The 23,664-nt window shown below is 42.0% G+C and overlaps 1 protein-coding gene across 2 annotated transcripts in view; it reads right to left on the bottom strand.

Moving 5' to 3' along the window:
- Positions 1-15,641, bottom strand: part of Grx3 (Glutaredoxin 3) — a 90,153-nt gene extending 74,512 nt beyond the window's left edge. Inside the window, exons 1-2 of one of the 2 annotated variants that reach the window (XM_076198121.1) lie at positions 15,433-15,641; positions 2,257-2,359 (exon numbers count right to left, since the gene is read on the bottom strand). In XM_076198121.1, the coding sequence (XP_076054236.1) occupies positions 2,257-2,359; positions 15,433-15,482 (153 nt within the window). In that variant the 5' untranslated portion in view covers positions 15,483-15,641. Of the gene's footprint in view, positions 1-2,256; positions 2,360-15,432 lie in introns of those variants that run through there. The other variant, XM_076198122.1, reaches the window with a different exon arrangement.
- Between the last annotated feature and the right edge of the window lie 8,023 nt (positions 15,642-23,664).

Raw genomic sequence — 23,664 nt, 5'->3', positions numbered from 1 at the left:
TTCACCCGCGAATTTTGAAAACCACAGAGAATGGGATTCAGGGCACATTTGAGAGAATGTAAAAACACAGAGGCAACTACAATAAATATAATCAAGACGCCGATATGGCAGCGTCGCGAATCCAATTGCTCCTCATGACCTACGTGTGCGGCACCGTATGGAAGGGGTTTAGGTGTTGTCCAGCTGGCACAGCTGACCCCTTCCCGCCCTTTGCATCTGACAGAGGCTACCACCACGGTGCAAGCCTCTAATGGACCCTGGCATTTTTTGTGACATTCGGGATCAATCATGAATGGCTTGGTTGGATACATGATTCTCGGAAGGGGTTCTGTGAGAAACTGATTCTCATTGCTTAGGACACACTAACATAGTGTGGGTGGCCCCTTCTTGAGTAGAGCAAACCATAACAAAATTAAATTTTGCTAGGGTAAGGCCCGGTAAGGCCCTGTTGAAAGCCCTCTGATGACACAAGCGACCCCTTACTGTAATATGATTGATCAAATGTGTTCTAAAATCATATCCAAGGCCAATCATGTTGAGTAGCCCTAGAGGGAGGGGCCTAGCAGTACCAAGGTATACTAAAAGTTGAAAAGAGAAGGAGGATAGTCTTAACCACTTCAGTACGGAACTTAAATCTCGCGGGCAGCAGCCAATGCCAGCCGTACGACGTGTCGTAATAATACTCGCATCATAAAATATAGTCACCGCTTATATCGATCGTTCTCTCTTTCACCCGCGAATTTTGAAAACCACAGAGAATGGGATTCAGGGCATATTTGAGAGAATGTAAAAACACAGGGGCGACTACAATAAATATAATCAAGACGCTGATATGGCAGCGTCGCGAATCCACTTGCTCCTCATGACACCTACGTGTGCGGCACCATATGGAAGGGGTTAAGATAGCTGCCCCAAGATAATGAAGGTAGCAAGAGAGTCTAATTGTAATGATGAAATTGAAATGATGGATGTTGGTTTTTGAGTGCATATGGTTCTGGTAGTGAGAAAAGTGAAGAAGAAATGGAGGCTTTTTAAAAAAATTGTGTGTGTATATTTTTTAGGGAGTAATGTAAATGTAGTATTGTTGGAGGGTCTCAATGCTAGAGTGGAGGATGAGCCAACAGGTGGAGTAGCAGGTAGATTTGGAGTGCCAGGAGAAAGCTGGGTAAACTATTTCATAGAACTGTTGACTGTGATGGAGATTAGGGAGGGATTGACAGTGGCAGTAGGTGCTAGGAAAAGAACTGTGATGGAAGTAAAAAATGATAAGGCTACGGGAAAAGACAAGATTCAAAGAGCACTGAAAGTGATGAAAGCTGATAAGGAATCAGGGATGGGTGTCATGTGGAATGCCTGACAGAGGAATTATTATAACACACTGGATAGTGAAGTTGTTTAATGTGTGCCAAACAAAAAATCAACATCATCTGTATTCTACTCACTCACCTATGATAACCTAACCCCCAGTAGCCCACAGTAAGTACTTACAAAAACATGCACAGAGACCAATGACAGGTACTAATGGAGGTGCAGTTCCAAGGAGATGTACAGCCTCTTGACCTGGTATAAGTTCACTTTGTATAAATTTCTATTTCCTCCCCCTTTTCATATAAGGGGTGCTGCTCCCATCCTTCTCCTACAATAACTTGAGATAGAAATTACCCCACACTAACACAATATAAGACATATCCATAATTTCATCCCATAAAGATCTGTAGGAGAGCCCAAGGATCCAATGCTAGGTACTGTTATGCTGCAGGCTTTCAGACAGTGAATCTCAATGCAACAATTATTTCACAAACAGATCACAAAACAAACACTCCTATTAGACTGCCAAATTCTATTTCACAAAGTCCTACAGAAATCAACACAGCAAAGAAGTCACTTTCAAAACAAGAAATGCAATGGTACACTTACATTCAGGTCACCAACCCATACTAAAATAAAAACATCACAGAACTGGCTGGGTAATAACTCCAACTGCCCTTGATGCAGCCCCATAGAAGATACAGAGCACCCTATACTACACTTCCCTACACTTACTCTTTCCAGAGAGCAACACATAATCTCTTACTAAGTGATTTATGAGCTTAATCAGTGTTGCAGCAGATTCCTGGAGGCCAGGAAGGGGGGGGGTGCACTTCACTCAAAATTCACACATTTTGACTACACAATACCCTTCAAAACTTATCATAAAAATAATTTTCAAATTAAACAATATAATAGTTAACAAGTTAAGAAGAGGATGTCACTTACTTTAAGTTCTGACTGCTTAGCCAACTCTTCCATGACATCACTGATCTGATTACACTGTGGGGCCCAGTCAGCCATAAAATGCAGGACACAGAGGCCATCACTCCTGCAAATTAGATTGATAATAAAATTATTGAAAAACCTAGTACATTAAGTGTGAACAAGATCAAAATTGTTGTTGCTGTTGTTAAGTTACTATTGTCTATGGTTTACCAGCACTTCTATCTTTATAGACAATCTCAAACCACTGGTTTAGTTTGTCAAGGATAATTATAATTTGGTTAATACTGTTTTCCATATGAAGTTGTGGAGATGATAGAGGTATTGGTGTTCTGTTGCCAAGTCAGTGGTGTTTGTGGGGATTGATGACCAAGAAGGTTTTTATTGCAGGGTGTTATGCAATATGTGTAATATTGCAAGGGGGCCCATTTTTTGTCATGAGGTGGCTATGTGTGAAGTGGGTGAAGTGGGAATGTCCTGTTCTTAGGCGTACTAGTGCTGTTTCAAAATGTCAATTATAATGTGAAGATAGCAATGTATGCATACAGGGTTTGACTACTGTTTGATGGCTTGCCGAGTGTCATTTCCAACATCTTTACATGATTAGCATTGCTGATTAACAAACCCAACAATAATCTGTTACCAGAGGCATCACAAGGGATGGATGCTGCCTATCAAGCTGCCATGTCATTGATGTGAATGAATGATACATGGCATGTAGGGATTCCTCTTTGTTTTCTCTATTTTCTCATGAAGGGACATAGAGGGAGGGTCACCAAGTAAACAAGGTAGTGGGGGCCCTACAGTGGATGTGCTATGTCTTGTTGCATTGCTTCTGAACCATGGATGACAGAGACGACCCTTCATCCACGAGGAGCTAAGATAGGAAGGAAACAAATGTGACAAACTGGAGTGGGATGGGTAAGGATAGGGGTTTACCTTGCCTTGCAACTTACTTTATACAGGGAAATGGTGGACATACACAGTTCACTACATGTGCCAAATATACACATGAATATAAACATTTTATATTTGCTTTGACAGTAAGTGGACTTCATGGCACTTAGAATATTTTTTGTAGTGCACAAGTAAAATTATCATTCTCTTGAAAACTTATCATTTGCAGTGATTAATTGTCAACATGGAAATTCTTGTAAAGATGCAAATGTGATGTGTATGATGAATTAAAAAAAATTTAAGCTACAAAGCTTTCAAAATATTAACCAAAAATAGCTTTCCTAAGAGTAAAATACAAAGGAATACAAAGGAGATGCAAACAGAAACAGACCTATTGGTCCTTACAGGGCTGCTTTTGCATTGAAAGGGGTGTAAACAGTGTATAAACTCATGATACTGAGAAATAAATTCAATTGGGGTTGGGCTCTATATAATTATCTAGATTAGGCTTTTTAAATGTGTCAATTGTATTTGAACTCATGACATGAACAGGTGTTTGTTCCATTTACAATGTGGTTAAAGAAAAAGTTTTATGATTCATTAGTGCTTGATCTCTCAGACTAATTTGTAACCATTATTTCTTGTGATATTACTACAGTCCACAATAAAATAATCGTCTACATTCCTAGAACATTTTAAAGACTTCAGTTATATCACCCCACATTCTGTTTGGATAAGCTAAATAAATTGTATTCAAATGTTCTTCCTACTATTTGCTGGGCAGTTTTTGCACCTTTTGCACACTGAAGGGTTAGTTTAGATCCTTCGATACTATGACACCTAAGTCTTTTTCTTGATCCAATTTCTGAAGCTGGTTACCATTCATGTAACTGTCATTACAGTTGTTTTTGTTACCTATATGCAAAACTTTACATTTATCATGTTACATTCTATTTGCAACTTAATGCTACACTAAACTAAACAATCTAACTCATACTGTAGTTGGTCCTTATCTGCTGTATTACTGATTTTACTAGCAACTTTAGTGTCATCTGCAAATTTTGAGATTTTACATACCAGACCGCTATCCATATCATTTAGATAAATCAAAAATAGAACTGGACCAAGCGCAAATCCCTAGGGTACACTGATCACTATATCTCACCAATTGGATGAATTTCCATTGCTTACAACCTGTTTTCTCTCAATTTGCCAATCCTTGACCCAATTATATTACCTATGATGTGGTAATTGTTACCTATTTAAGTAGGCGTCTTCCTTGTTATTGTGAATCTTTTAGTGCTTGAGGGAAACTTTCCCTTAAGGTGTTGTTTACATCTTTCGAATCAGGGGAATTTCCTTAAGCTTCGAACTGTGCCTATCATAACTTTAAATAAGATTTAACTCTCCTCCTCTTTATTTGCTTGTTAAATCTGTTATGTAATAAATTTTGGTTTAATAAATCGGGGGTTGAACTTTTGTGAATTTACTTAAAAAGTCAATAATAACCTGTGGCCTTTTGAGCTTTTTCGAACTCGTAAGAGTCGCGCCGAATACAGTCCGCACTAACGTCGCAGGAGAAAACCCAGAGCTCTGGTACCAGACGGACGTCAAAATTAGAAACGTCAAAGCAAGGGACCTACGTCTTCGAAGCTCAAAGGCAAGGCCTTAATCTTCAAATTCAAACACCACTGTTTGAGAACCCAACCTGATAGAAAACTGTGACCGGTAAGTTCTCGAATGTTAATCTTTGAATTCTTAAACCTTAATTTTCATAGGTGTTATCTTCTTAAACATTGGTTGAATTAATCTTCTCAAACAATGTTTGAATTTAACTTTTTAAATAATCATTTTTTGTAGTCATTTCGACTTTAAGTAACTTAGTTCCTCCTTTGTCATAAACTACAATCTAGCTCTTTAATATTCAAAGTTACGATAGGTGGTTATGAAAGCTGGCTTCCTGATATTCTCTCATTTTGCAAGTTTGTTCGGTCTTTGGTCATTTCCTAGTTTGAGAACCTTGCTTTCCCTTTGATGAAAAGTTTAACCGGCATCAAGGGGGCGCAAATTATTCCCATTTTTTACGAGGTTTATTGAATTATATAATAGCAAATAGTGTTTAGGAAGTCAAGCATAAGTAAACATGGGAGAAGGTGGTGAATGGAAGGGTGGCAGATAGAGCGTTAATGGACTATATAGTGGTGACCAGGAGTATGGTAGAAAGAGTTAAGGATGTACATGTTCTAAGGGGAGAGAGTGGGGGAATATCAGATCATTTTCTGGTAGAAGGTAAGTTGAGAGTGGAGAATAGGTGGAGAAAGAGGAAAAGGGCAGAAGGTAGAGAGGTACTTAGAGTGAACTGCTTAAATGAGAAAGAAAAGGAGGAGTACAAGAAAAAGCTGAGAGAGGAGTGGGAGGGAGTGAAGGATAGAGTAGAACTAGGAGAGGAGGAGGAATGGGGATGGTTCAAGGAGGGAGTCATAAGGTATGCATAGATGGTATGTGGAACAAGGAGGTCAGGAGGAAATAGAAGGAAGGGTAGTGACTGGTTGGGATGAGGAAACAAAGAAGGGTGTAGAAGAGAAGCAGGCTTTCATAGATTGGCTACAAATTAGGATGAGGGAATCATATGTGAGGTACAAAGTAAAATAAAGGGAAGTCAAGCATATAATAAAGGAGGCAAAGAGGAGAGCAGATGTGAAATGGGGTAAGAGTAGGACAGAAAAAATTTAAAGTAATAAAAAGATGTTTTGGAAAGAAATTAAAAGAGAAAGAGGAGGCAAATCAAGTAGAGAAGAAAAGGTAAAAGGTGCAGATGGAGACACGATAATGGAAGAGAAGGCAGTGAGAGGAAGGTGGGCAGAGTATTTTAGGAAGTTGCTAAATGTGAAGGAGGATAGGGAGGGAGAGGTAGTTGCAGTGGGAAGCACTAAGAAAATGACAGTGATGAGTGAGGAAAATTGAGGAGAAATAGGGAAAGATGAAGTGAAAGCAGCTGTTAAGATAACGAGCGCAGGTAAGGCACCTGGGTTGGATGGATACCATGCAGAATGTCTGAAAAAAGGAGGTACAGTTTTGGTGGACTGGCTGGTGAGGTTATTTAATGTTTGTTGGAGAGAGGGTAGAGTGCCAGAGGACTGGAGGAGTGCCTGTATAGTTCCACTTTACAAGGGAAAGGGGGACAAGTGTGAGTGTAGTAGTTTCAGAGGGATCAGCTTGTTAAGTGTAGTTGGAAAGACTTATGGGAGGGTCTTGATTGAGAGGATTAGGAGAGGAACAGAGGGAGTAATTGGTGAGGAACAGTGTGGTTTTAGGAGGAGGTGAGAAGGAGAACAGGGGTGGAAAGGGAGTTGGGAGATAGGGTTGATGAAAGAGTATTGGGATGGTTTGGACACATGGAAAGAATGAGTGAAGAAAGATTAGTAAAAGAGGTGTAGAAGGCAGAGGTGGAAGGAGTGAATATGAGGGGGCATCCTAGGATGAGATGGATGGATGGGGTAAAGGGGCATTACGAAAGAGAGGAATGTCTGTTGAGGAAGGACGGGAGAGGACAGAAGATAGGGGTGAATGGAGAAGGGTTGCATATGGATGATGCTATAATGCATGAGTGGGTGGGGGATGGGGGTGAGGGAGTATGTATGAGAAATAAAGTGACGCAGCCCGAAGGGATTTCTCCCTGTCTTCTCCTTTTGCATGAGGGGACGGAGAGGGAGGGTCGCCGAATTGATGAAGCAGCCTTGCTGTGGATGTACTGTGTCTTGAGACACTGCTTCTGACCCAAAGCAGTGGACAAGATGCAGGGATGACCCATCATCCAGGAGGTGCCAAGATAAGAGGGAGGGAAGAGGGTGGAGGGGAGTGGAGTATGTAGGGGATGGAATGTGTGGGAGTGATTTCTATGCCTTTTTCTTTTTGGCTACCTCCTGTGTAAGGGGAAAAATGCCTTTGGTATATGTATGTTTACATAGAATTGTTCTATAGAACTATGGTGGCCTCTATTTTTTCTAATCTTCATTTCTCTTGCTTTGTCTGTTCTTTTCCATTTAATTTGGGTTGTCTTTGAATTATCTCTTGGTGAAATTTCTCCAAGATCTGTCTTATTGGTTGGTCTATAAGACAGTTTTCGGTACGACAGTCGTAAACACTTGAATTGGGGACGAGTCTTTGTTTGGGTGGTTGAGTTTCAAAATGGCAAACAATGAAAAGTCACTTCCTGAGTCTGAGGACTTAAAAAAAACTCAGAAGGCAAAGGGCCTACAAAAAAGGTTTAATCACCAAGGACTTAAAGGCTCTGAAAAATTCACAGTTTGATACTTTATCTCTCTCTGTCCTTGATTCCATGTTATCCCAATTTGAAAATTTCCTTACGGAAATTCAAATATTTGACAATGACATTTACTTGTTGCTACTCCCTGAAGAAAGAAAGGACAAGGATATGGAAAATTCCAGGGCTTACCGCCTGTCTATCCTCCTAGAATTGTCTCTTTTCAAACAGCAGAGAGAAGGATTAAAGGGAGTCCAAAGTTCTAAGGTTGGTGGTTCTACCAAAGCCACTGGAGTTGATTCAATAAAACTTCCCCTCCCTCCTATTGCTCTTCAACACTGAGAACAATTCTCACAATCCCTTTGCCTACTTCAATTTTAAAAAGGGTTTTCAAAATGCCATTGCTGGCATTCCCAATATGACTAACAGTCGGAAATTAATTGATCTAAAATGGTATCTTAGAGGGGAGGCTTTTCACTTAGTGGAGAATTTACCTGTAGATGATTCTAATTATGACACCGCATTCCTTCTTCTTGATGATTTGTTTTTTAACAAAGAAGATATCTTAGACAAGGTGTTAAATTCTATTATTAATGCATCTGAGGTCTCTAAGTTGAAGGACCTAGAAGGTTTCATTAGGTCTGTAGACTCTAAACTACAAGACCTTAAAGGGATTGGAGTTGACTTTACTAAGGCTGGAAGTGAGGGCCTCCTTTTCATTAGCAAGTTGATTTTAAATAAACTACCTAAGTTTTTCTTTATGCTGGTCTCTAATCAACTTAAGGGGGTACGCGACACCTAGGGGTCATTTTCTAAACTATTTAGAGTAAAGAGCTGAAACTTCTCAGGTAAATAGGTATCCATGTTGCCTACATTTTAGGTGAAACAGAATGATGTATGTACACATGTACATATACCAGTAGCGACATTTAAAAGTGCACAGCATCATAATACGTTATAATTCAAACCCAGACAGAATGATGCTAGCAGCTCCCTTGTCTTCAAGGAAAATTCCTTGAAAAAAGCCTGCTGATTCTAGCAAGGGAGTTTGTCACTCTTTAAGGTTAATCCAGATTCCGTTAAGAAGTCAATCTTCAGATGTAGATTTTGCCCCACTTCTGACCATGCCAGCTCAAGGTGCTCTCCCTATATTTCTCTTGAACACAGAAGAGCTAGAGCGACTCAATTAGGACTGCATACTCGATGTTTGAATCTTGGACATGGCTCTTTGGAATGTCCCGGGTTAAAGGCTGCTCTGCCTTATAAATGTTTCTTGTATAACTAACCTCAGTCTGCTCGTGACCTCAGCTAGAGAGCTCGTTTTTCTGCACAGACACCAGCTAGCAAATACCTGTGATTGTGTTGTGTTTTTGTAATTGTATACGTATAGCGCTATACAGTTACAGATATAGGATAAAGTGTAGTGTTCTATTTAAATTCAAAACAGTAATTTGTTACTGTTCTCCCAAAGTAGGAGAAATAGTATAAGGTAAGCAGAGTAAACTTCGTGTATTTAGTTTATTAGAGACCGCTTTGTTTTTTTGTCGTTGATTTGTATTTTCTCTTTGCCGTTTGTATTGCTAAAGGAGGAGCAAAATGGCTTGTGAAGGTTGTGTGAACCTGGAGGACCATCTCAGGATGTGTGAGGAGGAAATTCGTCTTCTCAGGAGTACGCTCCGTGAGAAGAGTGAACCCTCACCACAACAGAAAGAGCGTTCCACTTCTTCCCCTTCTGTCACTGCCATGAGCGAGTGGCGCTCGGCGAGGTCCCGTTTGTCAAGCCCACGTTGGGTACACGTGTGCCCTGTGGAGCAACTGCTGGCTCTAGCCAATTGTTTTATTCTACTGGAGGATGAAGTGGCCGAAAACCAGGAGTTCTTGGTGGTGGGGGACTCCATGGTGCGAGGCTATGACAACATCCTGCAGCGGAAGACTAAGCGACATTGCAAGCTTGTATGTCAACCGGGCCGTGGGATCGCCGATTGTACCCAGTCCATCAGGGAGCAAGGACAGACGAACATGGTTACGATTGTTCATACGGGAAGTAACGATGTAGGTAGGGTGAGATCCGAGGAATTTGTTCGGAATTACAGGGTCCTCCTTCAGGAGATGAAGGAACGTGGGAGCCATCACGTAGTCTGTGGGATCCTCCCGAGGCTCTACGCAGGCTCGTGTTGGAACAGTAGAGCCATAGGGATCAATGATAGGATATCACAGTTGTGCACACAATTGGGATACCACTTTCTTGATCCTTGGTATCTCTTTTCTAGGTGCCATGACTTTTACGCTTCTGATGGGATCCACCTTACCCGCAGAGGCAAAGATGTTCTTACAAACCTCATTGTGGGAGCTTGTAATGAACCAGCTTCTTTTTTGGGGTAGAAGCCCAAAGGGAAGGGGAAATAAGAGTGTACTTGGGAAAATAGTGTAGAGTATAGCATTAATGTAGAACAATATGCCAGTACAGACGCTCCTCTACTTACGTTCATTCGTTTTTTCGATTTTACGTTTGAACTGACTGTAAAAAAAATGGTAAATATTTTTTGAGTGAATTTTTTAGTTTAGCGCGCTCTCCATAGTTCAAACGATACTTACGCATGACGCTGCGTCCATTGTTTACATGATACAAACGACAGACTGAACGTGCCTTGCCTCCTCCTCCTCCACCATCTCAATTTATGTTGCTTGAATTTAATTTATTTGAAATTAATGTTACAGTAAACTCGCGCTTACCCGAACGCGTTTTAACCGAATAATCGCATTAACCGAATAGATTCTCAATACGGTAGCCATCGCTTCAACCGATGTATTTGGATCTCAACCGAACATTCAAACACCCCGCCGCCTCTTCCGCCACCCGCAAGCTTCACTAAGTGCTCACACGGTGGCAGCACACTCCATGTTTACACCTAATCGGCTGTTTATACTCAATAGAATATGTTTATGAACTATTATAAGCATTTCCATGTGTATGTTAAGTTTACAGGTACGAATATGGCATAAGACATTACCGCATAAAAATCTACGGGAATTAAACATACCAAGTCGGATTAACCGAACATTTCGGTTAATCGGACATTTCTAATCCCCCTAGGAGTTCGGATAAGTGGAAGTTTACTGTATTTTACAATGTTATGTGTATAATTAATTATTTAGGGGTGTTTTATAAGATACGGTAATAGAATTTACGGATGTATAGTACAGTAACAACTTGCGTTCATTTTCAACTTACGTTCGGCCGTTCGGAACGCAACTAAAACGTAAGTTGAGGAGCGTCTGTATAGGACAAAATATAATTTTAGGATATAATGTTGGTAGAGGATGAAATGTTACATTAGGATGTAATGTCAAAGGACAAAATGTCACAATGGGATGTAATGACAGTGGAGGACAAAAGATCATGATGGGATGTAATGATAGTGGAGGACAAAAGATCACGATGGGATGTAATGATAGTGGAGGAGAAAATATCACGGTAGGATATAATGTCAGTGAAGGACAAAATATAATTTTAGGAAGGGATGCTGGACAGAATGTCAATGAAGGCCAAAATATCACAATGGGATGTAATGACGGTGGAAGACAAAAGATCACGATGGGATGTAATTATAGTGGAGGAAAAAATATCACGGTAGGATATAATGTCACTGGAGGACAAAATATAATTTTAGGAAGGGATACCGGACATAATGTCAATGAACGACGGGAGGCCGGTGTGAATCACGGTGACGTAGGGGGACAAAGTGTACAAAAGAGATCGGATGACCGTGATCGACCAGATGTCCGTGATGGGGGAAATGTTAGTTTTGATGGGAGAAATGTTAACAAGGCACTGAATGTCAATGAAGGACCAAATAATAATATAGAGGAAGGTATAAATAGAAAACAAAATGATAATGTAAGACATGATATTGAAACTCAAAATGTGTCAAAAAGAAATAATCACGAGTTTCTTAAAACCATGTACTTTAATGCTCGTAGTATTAGGAACAAAATTCAAGAAATACAGGCAGTATTAGGGACAAAATTCAAGAAATACAGGCATATGGCAAAAGTGAAAATCTCGATATGATAGTAATAACTGAGACATGGTTAAATGGTACAGAGTTTGAACCTGAATTTAATATTGCAGGATTTAAACACTTTCATCAGGATAGAAATCACAAGAAAGGTGGGGGTGTTCTGTTGTATGTTAAAAACGATGTTCATATTCGTGCTTTAGAGAAAGTGAAACAGGATGCATATGATAGTTTATGGGTTGAGTTAACCCAAACAAATGGACAAAAAATGAATGTAGGTGTAATATATAGGCCAAAGACATTATCATTAGCAGATGATTCATACTTACATTCCTTTTAAGGACTGACGTCCCCCAAATCAGGCTTGACAAAGAAACTGAAAAAAAGTATTGCTAAAAAGAAAGAGGCTTATAAGAAATATAAGTGCTTGGGTGCATCTAATGGCTATGAAAGTTATGTATCAATACAGAGATTTAAAAAAAGACAATAAAAAAAAAAATATATATGAAATGAACATCGCTGGTAAATCCAAAGAGAATCCCAAAGAATTCTACAGTTACATTAGAGATAAAAAAGTTGTTAGGAATCACATTGGTCCACTATTATCTGCTGACGGTCAACTTGAATATTCAAATGAAGGAATGTGTAATATTTTAAACAAATATTTTAGCTCGGTATTCGTAAACGAAACACTTCAAAGTGAACTACAAACTGAAACCTGTGAAAAGTCTAGGGTAAATTTACTCACTACGGTAAATATAACAAAAGAAAAAATTAAAAGGTGTATAGAGAAACTCAAAGTTAATAAAACACCAGGGCCTGACGGTTGGCATCCAAGAATCTTAAAGGAAATGAAAAATGAGATTGTTGTTCCATTAGAAATTATTTTCAAGAAATCCCAAGATGTCCCAAGAGAATGGAAGCTAGCTAACATTACTCCCATATTCAAAAAAGGTGACAAAAAGAAACCAAATAACTATAGGCCTATAAGTTTGACTTCATTCGTAGGAAAAATAATGGAAACTATCATCAGAGATGCTATCAAACATCATTTAGAAAGTAAGCATTTGATAATGGAATACTGACCATATTATCAATAATTATTTCATATATTTGCTATCATAGTAGCTGGCTATGTAATAGGCATAGCATAGACCTGTCCAACATCTTAAAATTCATACCATAACAATGTAAGTACTATTTGTGAACAACACCCTCTACAACTACAACAAGTAGTATCTCCACCATGTCATGCATTAATATACATGACTAAGTATTGGAGAACATGCCGCATTACGAACGATCTTGATGTTACTAATTTCTGGGAGAAAATAGGCTAAAAAATACGAATATCACATTAAAATATTCATATATAAGTGCCTTATCTTTAGATTTCTATTCAGAAAACTAATTTGCCATGGATAATAACCAAATTTGCAATTAAATTGGCAATTTCTTTTTTTTTTTCTTTTTTTTTTAAGAACTGGGCATACACTTGCAGAACAGCAAGACAATTTAAAATCTTATGCATGCGCTGAACGTTACAAGCATTCAAACTGGGGCATACCCTTTCAAATGGACCGCAAAAGATGGCAGTGTAAACATTACATCTGCGACGGTGGCGTCGCCCACAGATTCATGCATACCTAAAATAGAGATAAGGTGAGCCTGATCTCTATCCAAAAACCTGTATTTGTCTAAAGTTTTTGAAAAAGTCTCGTATGACATACCAGGTATATGAAAACAAAATTGAGGTAACAAGGCATATAACAATTCTGGTTCTATCCCGGTAACATGCAATTACATTTTTCTATTTGGACAGAAGATAGGGGTGAATGGAGAAGGGTTGTGTATGGATGACGCTGTGATGCATGAGGGGGAGGTGAGGAAGTATGAATGCGAAAAAATTTGATGCAGCACGAAGGGATTTCTCCCCATCTTCTCCTTTTCTGCATGAGGGGACGGATGGGGGGGGTCGCCAAATTTATGAAACGGCCTTGCTGTGGATGTGTTGTGTCTTCCGACACTGCTTCTGACCCAGGACAGTGGACAGGATGCAGGGATGACCCATCATCCTGGAGGTGCCAAGATAAGAGGGAGGGAGGAGGGTGGAGGGGAGTGGAATATGTAGGGAATGGAATGGGTGGGAGTGGTTTCTATGCCTTTTTCTTTTTGGCTACCCCCCCGTGTAAAGGGGAAAAAAGCCTTTGGTATATGTAGCTACGGGCACAAAAAGAAAAAAAAAAAAAAATTAACCCTTAAATTATTGTTGCATATGAAAGGCAATTTTATTAGAAACAATATGCTTTTTAAATTTTTGAAATACCTTGAAAAATAAGGGAGATACAATTTTCTAAATTATTTTTTAGCTCGCATTTTTGGCTAGACTTTACCATAACAAAATGTTAGAATTAAGGGTGGTAATTTGTAAAGATTTCAGTAAAGAAATGCACATTAACTCTAAACCACTGGTCCAATTCTATTAAAACTCGGAATACTTGGGTTTTATGGATCAACAAATCACATGAGCATGTCAAAAACAATGTGAGACATCTCCATCATACCATACAGCTTGGCATATGAAGGTTTTATGGGTCAATAAATCACTTGAGCATGTCAATAACATTGCAGGACCTTCTTCTTATACCATTCTTACTAACACCTACCATGTTGCCAAATTAGTTTTCCAAGTAAAAATATTAAGGTAAGGCACTAAGAAACCAATATTTGAATGTAAGAAAACTGTTTTTTAACCTATTTTCTCCCGAATATGAGCAGCTCAAGATTGTTGGGTATTATACACTTGGTGATTTGTTGACCCAAAAACATGCCAAGTTGCATGTCAATTGGGCCAGTGGTTTGGATTTTATTGATTATTTCTAAATTGACAACAGTTGCCATAGTAATATGATAGGTGTTAGTAAGAATGGTACCATTCTTACTAACACCTATCATGTTGTCATGGCAACTGTTGTCAATTTAGAAATAATAAAATCCAAACCACTGGCCCAATTGACATGCAACTTGGTTGATTTTGATTTATGGAATTTTTGGCTTGAAGGCCAAGCGCCGGAGCCGGTAGGCCATTCGGCGCACATGCAACTTGGCATGTGAAGGTTTTTGGGTCAACAAATCACCAAGTGTATAATACCCAACAATCTTGAGCTGCTCATATCCGGGAGAAAATAGGTTAAAAAACAGTTTTCTTACATTAAAATATTTTGTTATTGATGTCTTACCTTAATATTTTTACTCGGAAAACTAATTTGCCAAGGTTGATAACCAAATTTGCGATTGAATCGGTGAATATTTGTTTGCTTTAGAAGAATCGGGCATACACTTGCACAACAACAAGATAATTTGAATATCCTACGCATGCACTGAACACTCAAAGCATTCAAACGAAGCCAAACAAAATCCAACGGATCGCAAAATATGGCGTTGTAAACAGTCCCAGCGCAATGGTGGCACCACACTTGTTTTTGCGTGTATCTAGTATATGTATGTATCATGTATGTATTTATTCTAAGGAATAGGTTAGGTTTAAGGTTAGGATCTATTGGACAATAAGTTCCACTTTGAATATCCATCATCCATGCTTCCATGTTTCTAGAAGTTTACAACTTTATTCTGGTTATCAATAACATAGTTTTGAGGTGGAACTGATATGATATGCTCTGAAGAGTTGGTAAACAAAAAAGTAAAATTTGTAGCGTTTCTTCTAAGCCAGCTTAGGGTCTTCGTACCGGTATTTGTTCGAAGATACATATTTTATTCTATGCTAACACACATACAATGCCTCATATCTAAAATGTTATACCAAACATAATGTATGATTAACAACAGTGTCTACAGAAAACTGACCGCCTCAAAACAATAAAATTATAAATAATAAACTTATAAAGTCTTATCATGGCTTATGATTATCTAAGGCACCTTTGACATCAAGTAAACAAGGGTAGATATTTTGTCAGTTAATACCATGTACAAAAAACATACTTTTCGAAGCTGCTGTATGCTTCAAGAGTCTTTATCTGTTGTAAACTCATTTTACTGATGGAAGTCAATTTGATCAACAAATACCGACAAGACACTACAACGGCACCTTGCTTCTTCAGCTAACTTGCCGCAACTCTCCCGATATCAGTCGATTCAGTCTGATTCTAACTTCGCTAGATTAGCGACTCGCGGTGTAACGCCAATAAATCTTTGGTATAAGTTATGCCCAAAGAGAAAATCCTGTTCATAATCCTTAGTTTACTTGTAACTCATCGGGGTAATATGATCTCCGATTTAGATGCCACGTATATTTTAGTAATATTAAATAACTCTTTGTCGTGCAAAATACCATATATAATCAGAAGGAATTATTTTCTAACAGAGAACAGACGATTCTTCTCAATTTAGAGGACCCTCTAACAGGGACATGGTTAAAAAGCTACCTCAATAATGCTATCTATAATTGACGGACAAAATACTAGATATGGTCACTTATTATTTATTAAGGCAGGCCCGTTGCTGCAGAGAGGTTTAATTGGGTATGGGGGATTCAGTTCATTTATAGTCTATATACAATCATTCTCCACTCATACCTCTCCAGTTCTTGTGTGGTGACGCGCCGCTGGTTAAAACCAGACTGGCCGTCACACAGTTCTGTTTCTGTTCTGTTTAGTTTGGGAAAAGTATTCCCACGGCTTTATGTGTGAGCCCGTTTGGAGGGTGATTTGACTTATGAGTGTGTGTGGGCCCAACCACACACACCCATACATTCACAAGATGTGCATACGTATATGGAATACGTATGCACATCTCGATGAATGCACCCTTTCTAACATTAAGGGGACCCCCCGCCCCCAGATTTAAGAAAAATTCGATTTTTTTATTGCATAAATACATAGTAGGGATCTTGCTCTAGATGCTGGTAAAGTGTTTTTATCGTACCGCCATTTTTAAAGGGTTTAAAGGGCCTACCCTCCCTCCCCCCGGCAGCCACATGCTGCGCACGACTATTGTTTACATACGTTTTGACCATATTTTACCCTATTTTTTTTTGCGTTTGATACACTCATAAAGTTTTCTCTTACGTCCGGCATGCACGTGAGTATGTGGTGTGAGGAAGTTCAGCCTGCACGACTGGCAGTGGCCTGAGCCTTACAAAGTAAAGGACATGTACACGTTAGCTTGCCGCATTCACTAATTTGCCGTGTGAAATTCGCATCTATTTTTCAGTGAAGATATATTTGAAGATATTAGCTATGCCTAAGCTATCCAAACAAAAGGCACACTTGCAGAAGATAAGAACGTCTACATTAGCAACTCAAGGGGAGAAAGAAAGAACCCCAGCATCAACTTTGTTATCACCACCTCCGCCACCACCACTAGTACTCCCTCCAGCAGCTCTCTCCCTTCCATCTACATCCACATCCTCAGCACCTGATCCTCTGTCCTCTACATCTATATCAGACAAGTTGTCTCTACGCAAACAACTGTTTGCTAACAAGTGGCTACAAGGATGCCTCCTTGTTGCAACACCTTGGGTTTTGAGTCTCAAACCTCACAGTGATGTCCCTGATGCAGCAAGAGCCTGTTCCAACACCAGATAGGAAACCCAAGAAAAGAAAGAGAGCTGAATCCCAGCAATCAGACTACCTTGCTGGGTCATTCTAGACCAAGAACTCAAACTTTGCGACAAAGAGTGAGGTGGCGGCTTATGAGACCCTCACTTTGAGTGAATAATACCCTACACTGTAGGAGGGTATGAAGTGCCTGAGTTACTTGAAAGATGCAAAATCATCATGAAAATACAATGGAACCTGTTTTCAATGGGTCTTAGGAGGTCCAATGTAAAATTTAGTCAAACTAAGGGGAAAAAAACTTTAACACTCATTTCTGAAAAATGTAAGTTTTTGATACTCAAATCTATCTCCTCCCTCAATTTTCAACCGATTTTTGCATATGAGGTCTCTATTAATAGCTAGATAAATGACAAAAAATAAAATAGAGAGTTTTTTTTGCATATGTTAAATAACTTTTTTTTAATAACGTGTCAAAGTCAAAATTTTGCTTTTTTCGATAATGTTTTTTATATTTTTTTTCCTCGGCGTTAAACAAAGATATTAAAAAAAGCTTTCTATTTTTTTTTTTATATATGTAGAAGATTCTTTTGCTGTAAAATGAAAGACATCGAATAAAAATTGTAGGAGGAGATAGGATTTGAAAGAAGCCCAAAAATATGGTATTTTTTACGTTTTTTATTAAAAAATAAAAAACTACTCGTCAGATCTGAATAAAACTCATGCTGTGAAGGTTTCCTCAGACCTAGATATCACACAGAAAAAATCATGGTGGTTTGTGTAGCAATTGGTGTGATAGATTTAGAAAAGAGGGGGGGGGGTGATTCAATATATGGGTGTGTGTGGCTTGGCCACGCCCACTCATACATTTACCGGATGTGCATACCTATGTTAAATATGTATGCACATCTCGGTGAATTCACCCTTCCTGACATGATGGAGAATACAAGTGCAATAATATAACATAATTAAAGGGGGGGCTGACACTCCACCAGCCGACGCAGTTCGTAAGCGCTTAAGTGGCGGCATAGGCGACGCACAAGACCCTCAGATGTCGGAGGCCCTCTCCTCAGAAAAGCAGTTGCGGGGCAATGCTTGAGGTAGTGCTTGAGGGTGGCTTCGGGGTGGCTACAGTGACGGCATCTTCTTTCTTCAGGTGTTGGATTACTTTTAATCTGCCAGAAACAACGGTCCTCCAGTCGCAGACGGAAGAGCAGAGTTTCCACTTTTCTAGGTGTGGAGCGAGGAAGTACAAGGGGCTCATAGTCTGTGACTGCCCTGTACTACCTCGCCCTCTCTGACACCTCTGCCTCCAGTCTGTGCTGAAGGAACCGTTGTACCTGATTAAGAGCCCTGGTGTGTATGCGCAACTGATTTCTGCTGAGAGGGACGACAACATCGACTTCGGGTCTTTGGCGCGCCGCTTCAGCTGCGGCGTCGGCTAGCTCATTACCTGGGACACCTACATGGCTTGGCACCCAGTTGAGCGTAACACTCCTGCCTTGCTGATGCAGCTTCAGCAGGAGTGCTAAGATGGAGGTCAGTAGGCGTACATTGTCGCTGGGCTGTATCGATTCCAAACTGCCTAGCAGAGACTGTGAATCCGTGTGGATCACCACAGGACCAGCTCGAGATATTAGAGCATGCTCTAACGCTCCTTGGACTGCTATGGCCTCAGCTTGGAGAGTGGACGCATGATCAGATACTCTCCTGCCGTAGGTCAAACCATCCATCACGAAAGCAGCCCCCCGCACTGCGAGGCCTGTTGGGGTCTACGGAGCCATCCGTGTAATAGACCACCATTCCAGGTTCCGACAGTGCGCGGATGCCTTGTAGGGCCTGCGCTCGTACTCTTTCCTGGTCACATAACTTCTTCTTACTGGGAAGCTTTGCGACAACGAAGGTTGCAGGTATCGACAGCCATGGTGGTGGGGGCTTGAACTCTGGGTGTGGAGAGTCCCTACCCTTCTCAAGGAGAACGCTGGTGAGCTTGAAGGAGTCCAGGAGCCCATCCGCCTGTGATAGCCAGGTGTTAGAGTGGATAAAAGTACCCACCCGTCCCAGAGCTATCACAAGGCTCTGACTCAGCTCGGTTATCCTGGGGCTTTGGACTATCTTGGCAAGAAAGTCGACCTCCAGCCTTCTGACCCGTGATATTAATGAAGGCAATGAAGCCTCCATCTGGAGGTTAACAATCTTGGTCCAAGGTTGAGCTCCTAGGATAATCCTTGCCGCGGCATTTTGGCAAGGCTCCAGGTCTTCAAGCTTGGCAGTCGCCACATTTATGAGAGCTGGGGCAGCGTAATCCACCAAACTGCGGACAGCTTGCACATAAAATGTGCGAAGGACCTGATGCGTGGCACCAAGTGCCTTCCCCGTCATTGCTCTCATAACTGTGGTTCTTGCCTTCAGTCTCTCCTTGAGATAGGCTAGTTCCTTCTCAAAGGTGAGCCTCTCATCAATCCAGACCCCCAGGTACTGAAACTGGTGAACCCAGTCCAGCCTAAGGTCCTGGATGGTGAGGTGCTTCCCCTCTTTCCAGAGTCTCAATGCCATGGCCTTCGATTTTGTAGGGGAGATCTTTAACCCTAACCTGCAACATTCTGTCGCTACAGTGTTTAAACAGCGTTGAGCCCTGTTGAAGCACTGCCGTTTCCCAGTAATTATGAGCGCAATGTCATCTGCATAGCAGATGATCTTACACCCATTGGGTAGAGCTAAATTTCTTGAATGGTGTGAGGGCTTTAACGCTCACACCTTCCTAGCAGAGCTATGGTCTAAGCTCCGTAAAGCTACTGGCAGGACTCAATCACGACGCACTCATCATGCCCCTGATGCTGAGGCGCAGCGGCTGGTGCAGGAGTTTGTCTCTCGCTCCAGCAGCACCTCACTCCCGCAGTGTGTTCAAGACACACTGCAGGACCTCCAAGGAGTGAGGCGTCATAGTGTTGAGGACGTGATGAGTCGATCGGATGACACTGACGCTAGCTTTACGCTTCAGGAGCTACGGGTCACGCACAAGACCAGCTCAGACACGGCACCTGGATAAGACCTCATCACCTATTCCATGCTGACCCACCTTGGGCCAGCGGGTAATAAACGCGTCTTGGTGGACTGGCAAGCTACCAACAGCCTGGAAGACGGCAATCATAACGCCAATTCCAAAGCCAAAGGACCCTAGTGCTTATCGCCCCATCAGCCTGACAAGCTGCATGGGGAAGACAGCGGAGAGGATGGTGCTAAACAGGCTGCTGTGGAAACTGGGCCCAATGCATGAGCATATCCATGCTTACTGCAAAGGCACTGGCACAGCAAACAGTATAATAACACTCCTCAATGCTGTCAGTGGCACACCGTTCATCGTGGTCTTTTTGGATTTGGAAAAGGCGTTTGAGCTGGCCAGTCCACTTGTGATATTAGACACCCTTGCTCGCAAGGGCGTAAAAGGCAAGCTGCTTTCTTGGATTGCTGACTATCTCAGTCACCGGTCTGCGAAAGTACGCTTTTAGGGTCATATATCAGAGGCCAGAATGCTGGAGAATGGCACTCCACAGGGGGGGGGGGGTCCTCAGCCCCACTCTGTTCAATGTGCTCGTCTCCAACATTCTGGAACTACAACTACCTCTGCCGTCACACAACTCGAGCTAGGCCTTTATACTCGCTGTAGTTTGCAAGTATAGTTCGCAAAGACGTCCAGGCCAGCCAGCCGGCAGCCAATCAGAAACTCGGGAAAGCCCCTCGGGTTCCCACCAACCTCCTTTAAAAGGACGGCGCCTAGCCGAGACGACCAGCGCTCCAGCTCTCTCGACAAACGCCCAGGAATCTTCGCCGGCCGGTGGTGGCGAGGAGATATATCTCCTTTGCTACTGCCGGTCTGGCACAGGCCGACCTCTTCGTTGACGTCGGCAGGCGGGTTTACACCAAGACAAATACACACATTTCCCAAGTCACGTAATTCTCTGTTTTCAGAGTAGTGCTTGGAAGAAAAGAGGCACACGCACACTTGCTCGCTGGCTTAGCAGAGACCCAACCCAACTCTTAATCAAAGCCCTCAACTAATCGCAGGAGAGGAATGGGGACGCCTCTCTGTCCAACCGGCCCGAAACCTAACGCTGGCCTCTTCGCTGACGCTGGCGAGCGAGTTTACACTTCTGACATTTACACACAATTCCCAATCACGTAATTCTCTGCTTTCAGAGTTGTGATTGGAAGGAGAGAGATAATACAACACCCGCCTGTTCCCCCCCCCTCGCACCGCCACTGACTCAACTCTACGGAATCTCAAACCCAACCTGCTCTACCTGTGGCTTATCAGGAACGCGCTCTACACGCGGGAAGTGAACTTTACTCACTTCCCGTAAGATACACACACACACACACTTCTCACGAACATAGCCACGACCCACGCACAAACATCTACACTTACTTTTTCTTCGACTAAAATTCGCTTCCTTTCTAACTTTCTCTTATACTACATCTTCTCATTTCAGTTTACCTCCCACTAAAGATTTTTCCGTTTTTCCACCTTTCTCTACTACTACGCCTCCTACCATTTTCTAAACTTATGGTGATCCTAATCCCGGCGTCGGCGCCGCCGTCCAAGTTCTCAGTCCATTTCTCCCGAGCCACGACCACCAACAGCCCCTAATCGCTCGCTAAATCGCCCGGTGGCAACAGCCCTCTTTTATATACTAGTATCTTTTCATTTTCTTACAGACATTCTTCCCCTCCCACAAAAACCGATCCCGCGCAAGCGGGTGGTCTTTCCTAGGAATTCAGAATTCAGTTTACTCCCGGGCACAACTCCAAGCAGCAGTTCTCTTCAGCAAGTCGTCTCGGGACCAGTTCTCTCCAGTAAGTCGCCTCGTTCCCTCCTGTGGCCCTTCGCTCTTAGCCACGACGCTTGATGAGGCCCTCACTCCGGACTTTCCCTCTACGAGCCCTCGTCCGTGACCCCCGAGCCTAGTAACCATTAAACCTTAGTGTTAGTGTTATTGTGAGTCTCATTTCCCTGGTTTGGACGAACTAAACCACGACACTTACTCAACTGATATTCCCTTTTTAGCCAAGCCCTCTTTCACCCGTCCTCGGTCTCCCCCTGAAGTTTACTTCAATCATGTCTACCTTCCACACTATTTTTTTCTATAGTTTTTCTTCATTCATTTTTTTTGTGGTGCGATCAGTTCAGCAAAATAAAAAAAAAGACGTTTTACTCACCCAATGTAAGACGTCCTTCTTATTTGTGAATAGATGCCAGATTTCTCTCCGCGCTCCTAACAACTGCGTGCTACACTACCTACACCCTAACCGCCTAATTGTCACACACACCCTAACCTCCTAATTGCACATCCTTCTACACACGTCTTCTTTCACTCCCGCCTACCCAAGCACTGACTCCCTGACGTCCAATCCCCCACCCCGGTGCCAATGCTCCGCGAACAAGGGTGCCAATGGTCTCTACCCTCACCACATACATTTCGTACATTCGTCCATCACATTCACACCACACACACACCTCTTGATCCCAAGATCATCTTATTCTTCATCTCTCACATCTCCAACGTCATAATACTCTAACCATCCCGGAAGACGTCGGTTTCGATGCGGTCGCCTGAATGCCGCGTCTCCCCCTGCTGCCATGTCGAAGCTCTCTGTGTTGCTATATCCGCCGTCAACTACCCAACGTAGGTCCAAGATATGCCACGGCATTCCATTTATAAAAACATTGCTCTACGAATTCACGTCTGTCACAACACCCTTCGCCTAAAGCGAAGTACATTTGTTAGCGTGTGGTTTCACCCACACCTCCCCCCACCCCCCAACTCGCACCGACGCAGTTCCTTCCTCGACTTTAGTCGGCAGTGTTGGTGTTACGCTTGGATGTCGCCACTCATATTTGGATATGGCCTTCTGGGGGACCGACTCTTCATCTTGTCCCGACCTGGGAGACATATTATACCAGAAGACTGCCTCCTCAGACGACATTAGTGCCCTCTCTGCGATGGTCTTGATGGTGCGGTGCTGTCGCTCCACTATCCCGTTTCCACTTGGCCTGTAGGCACCTCTAAAGAAGCACTTTGTGTTCCACTTGTCCAGCATTTCCTTCAGCACTTGCGATCGAAACGTGGTGCCATTAGCTATTAACTTTTCATATACTGGTCCCCTCTCCAGAAATATCTCATTCGGCACACGCTCAATTTCAAGTACCGTCTCCATCTTTAGTTCCTTTCAGATGGCGAATCGTCCGGGACCACAATCTGCCACTGACAGGTCCATACCTCCTCGGTAATGAGTTACGTCAACAGCTAATCTCCGACAATTCTCCTTTAAGCTGATTTCTCCCGAAGCATACGGGAGGAAGTTTTCGTCATCAATCGTACAAGGCACAGCCTTTCCAACTCCATTGGCCGGGCGACGCATACGCAACCGCCTCTAGTCAAGGTTGCGCTTCATGGTGATACTGCCCTCCTTGGCCCTCACCGTCATCACTACATCTCTCACCGACACCTTACAGTGCCTCTCCCTTCATTTCGTACTCAAACCTCGCTTAGCTTCACGCTTCAATTGCATCCATCCCAGCACTACTTCAATGCCCTCTATGATTGCTCTGATGACAAGCACCCTCAGAATTATCGGGATGCCCTCCACCGTCATTCCG

The sequence above is a fragment of the Oratosquilla oratoria genome, chromosome 14 (assembly GCF_046742065.1).
Source record: "Oratosquilla oratoria isolate Oo_2021 chromosome 14, ASM4674206v1, whole genome shotgun sequence".
NCBI classification, from domain to species: Eukaryota; Metazoa; Arthropoda; class Malacostraca; order Stomatopoda; family Squillidae; genus Oratosquilla; species Oratosquilla oratoria.
Note: the sequence above shows the minus strand (reverse complement) of the source record. Positions and strands in the feature narration are given on the sequence as shown.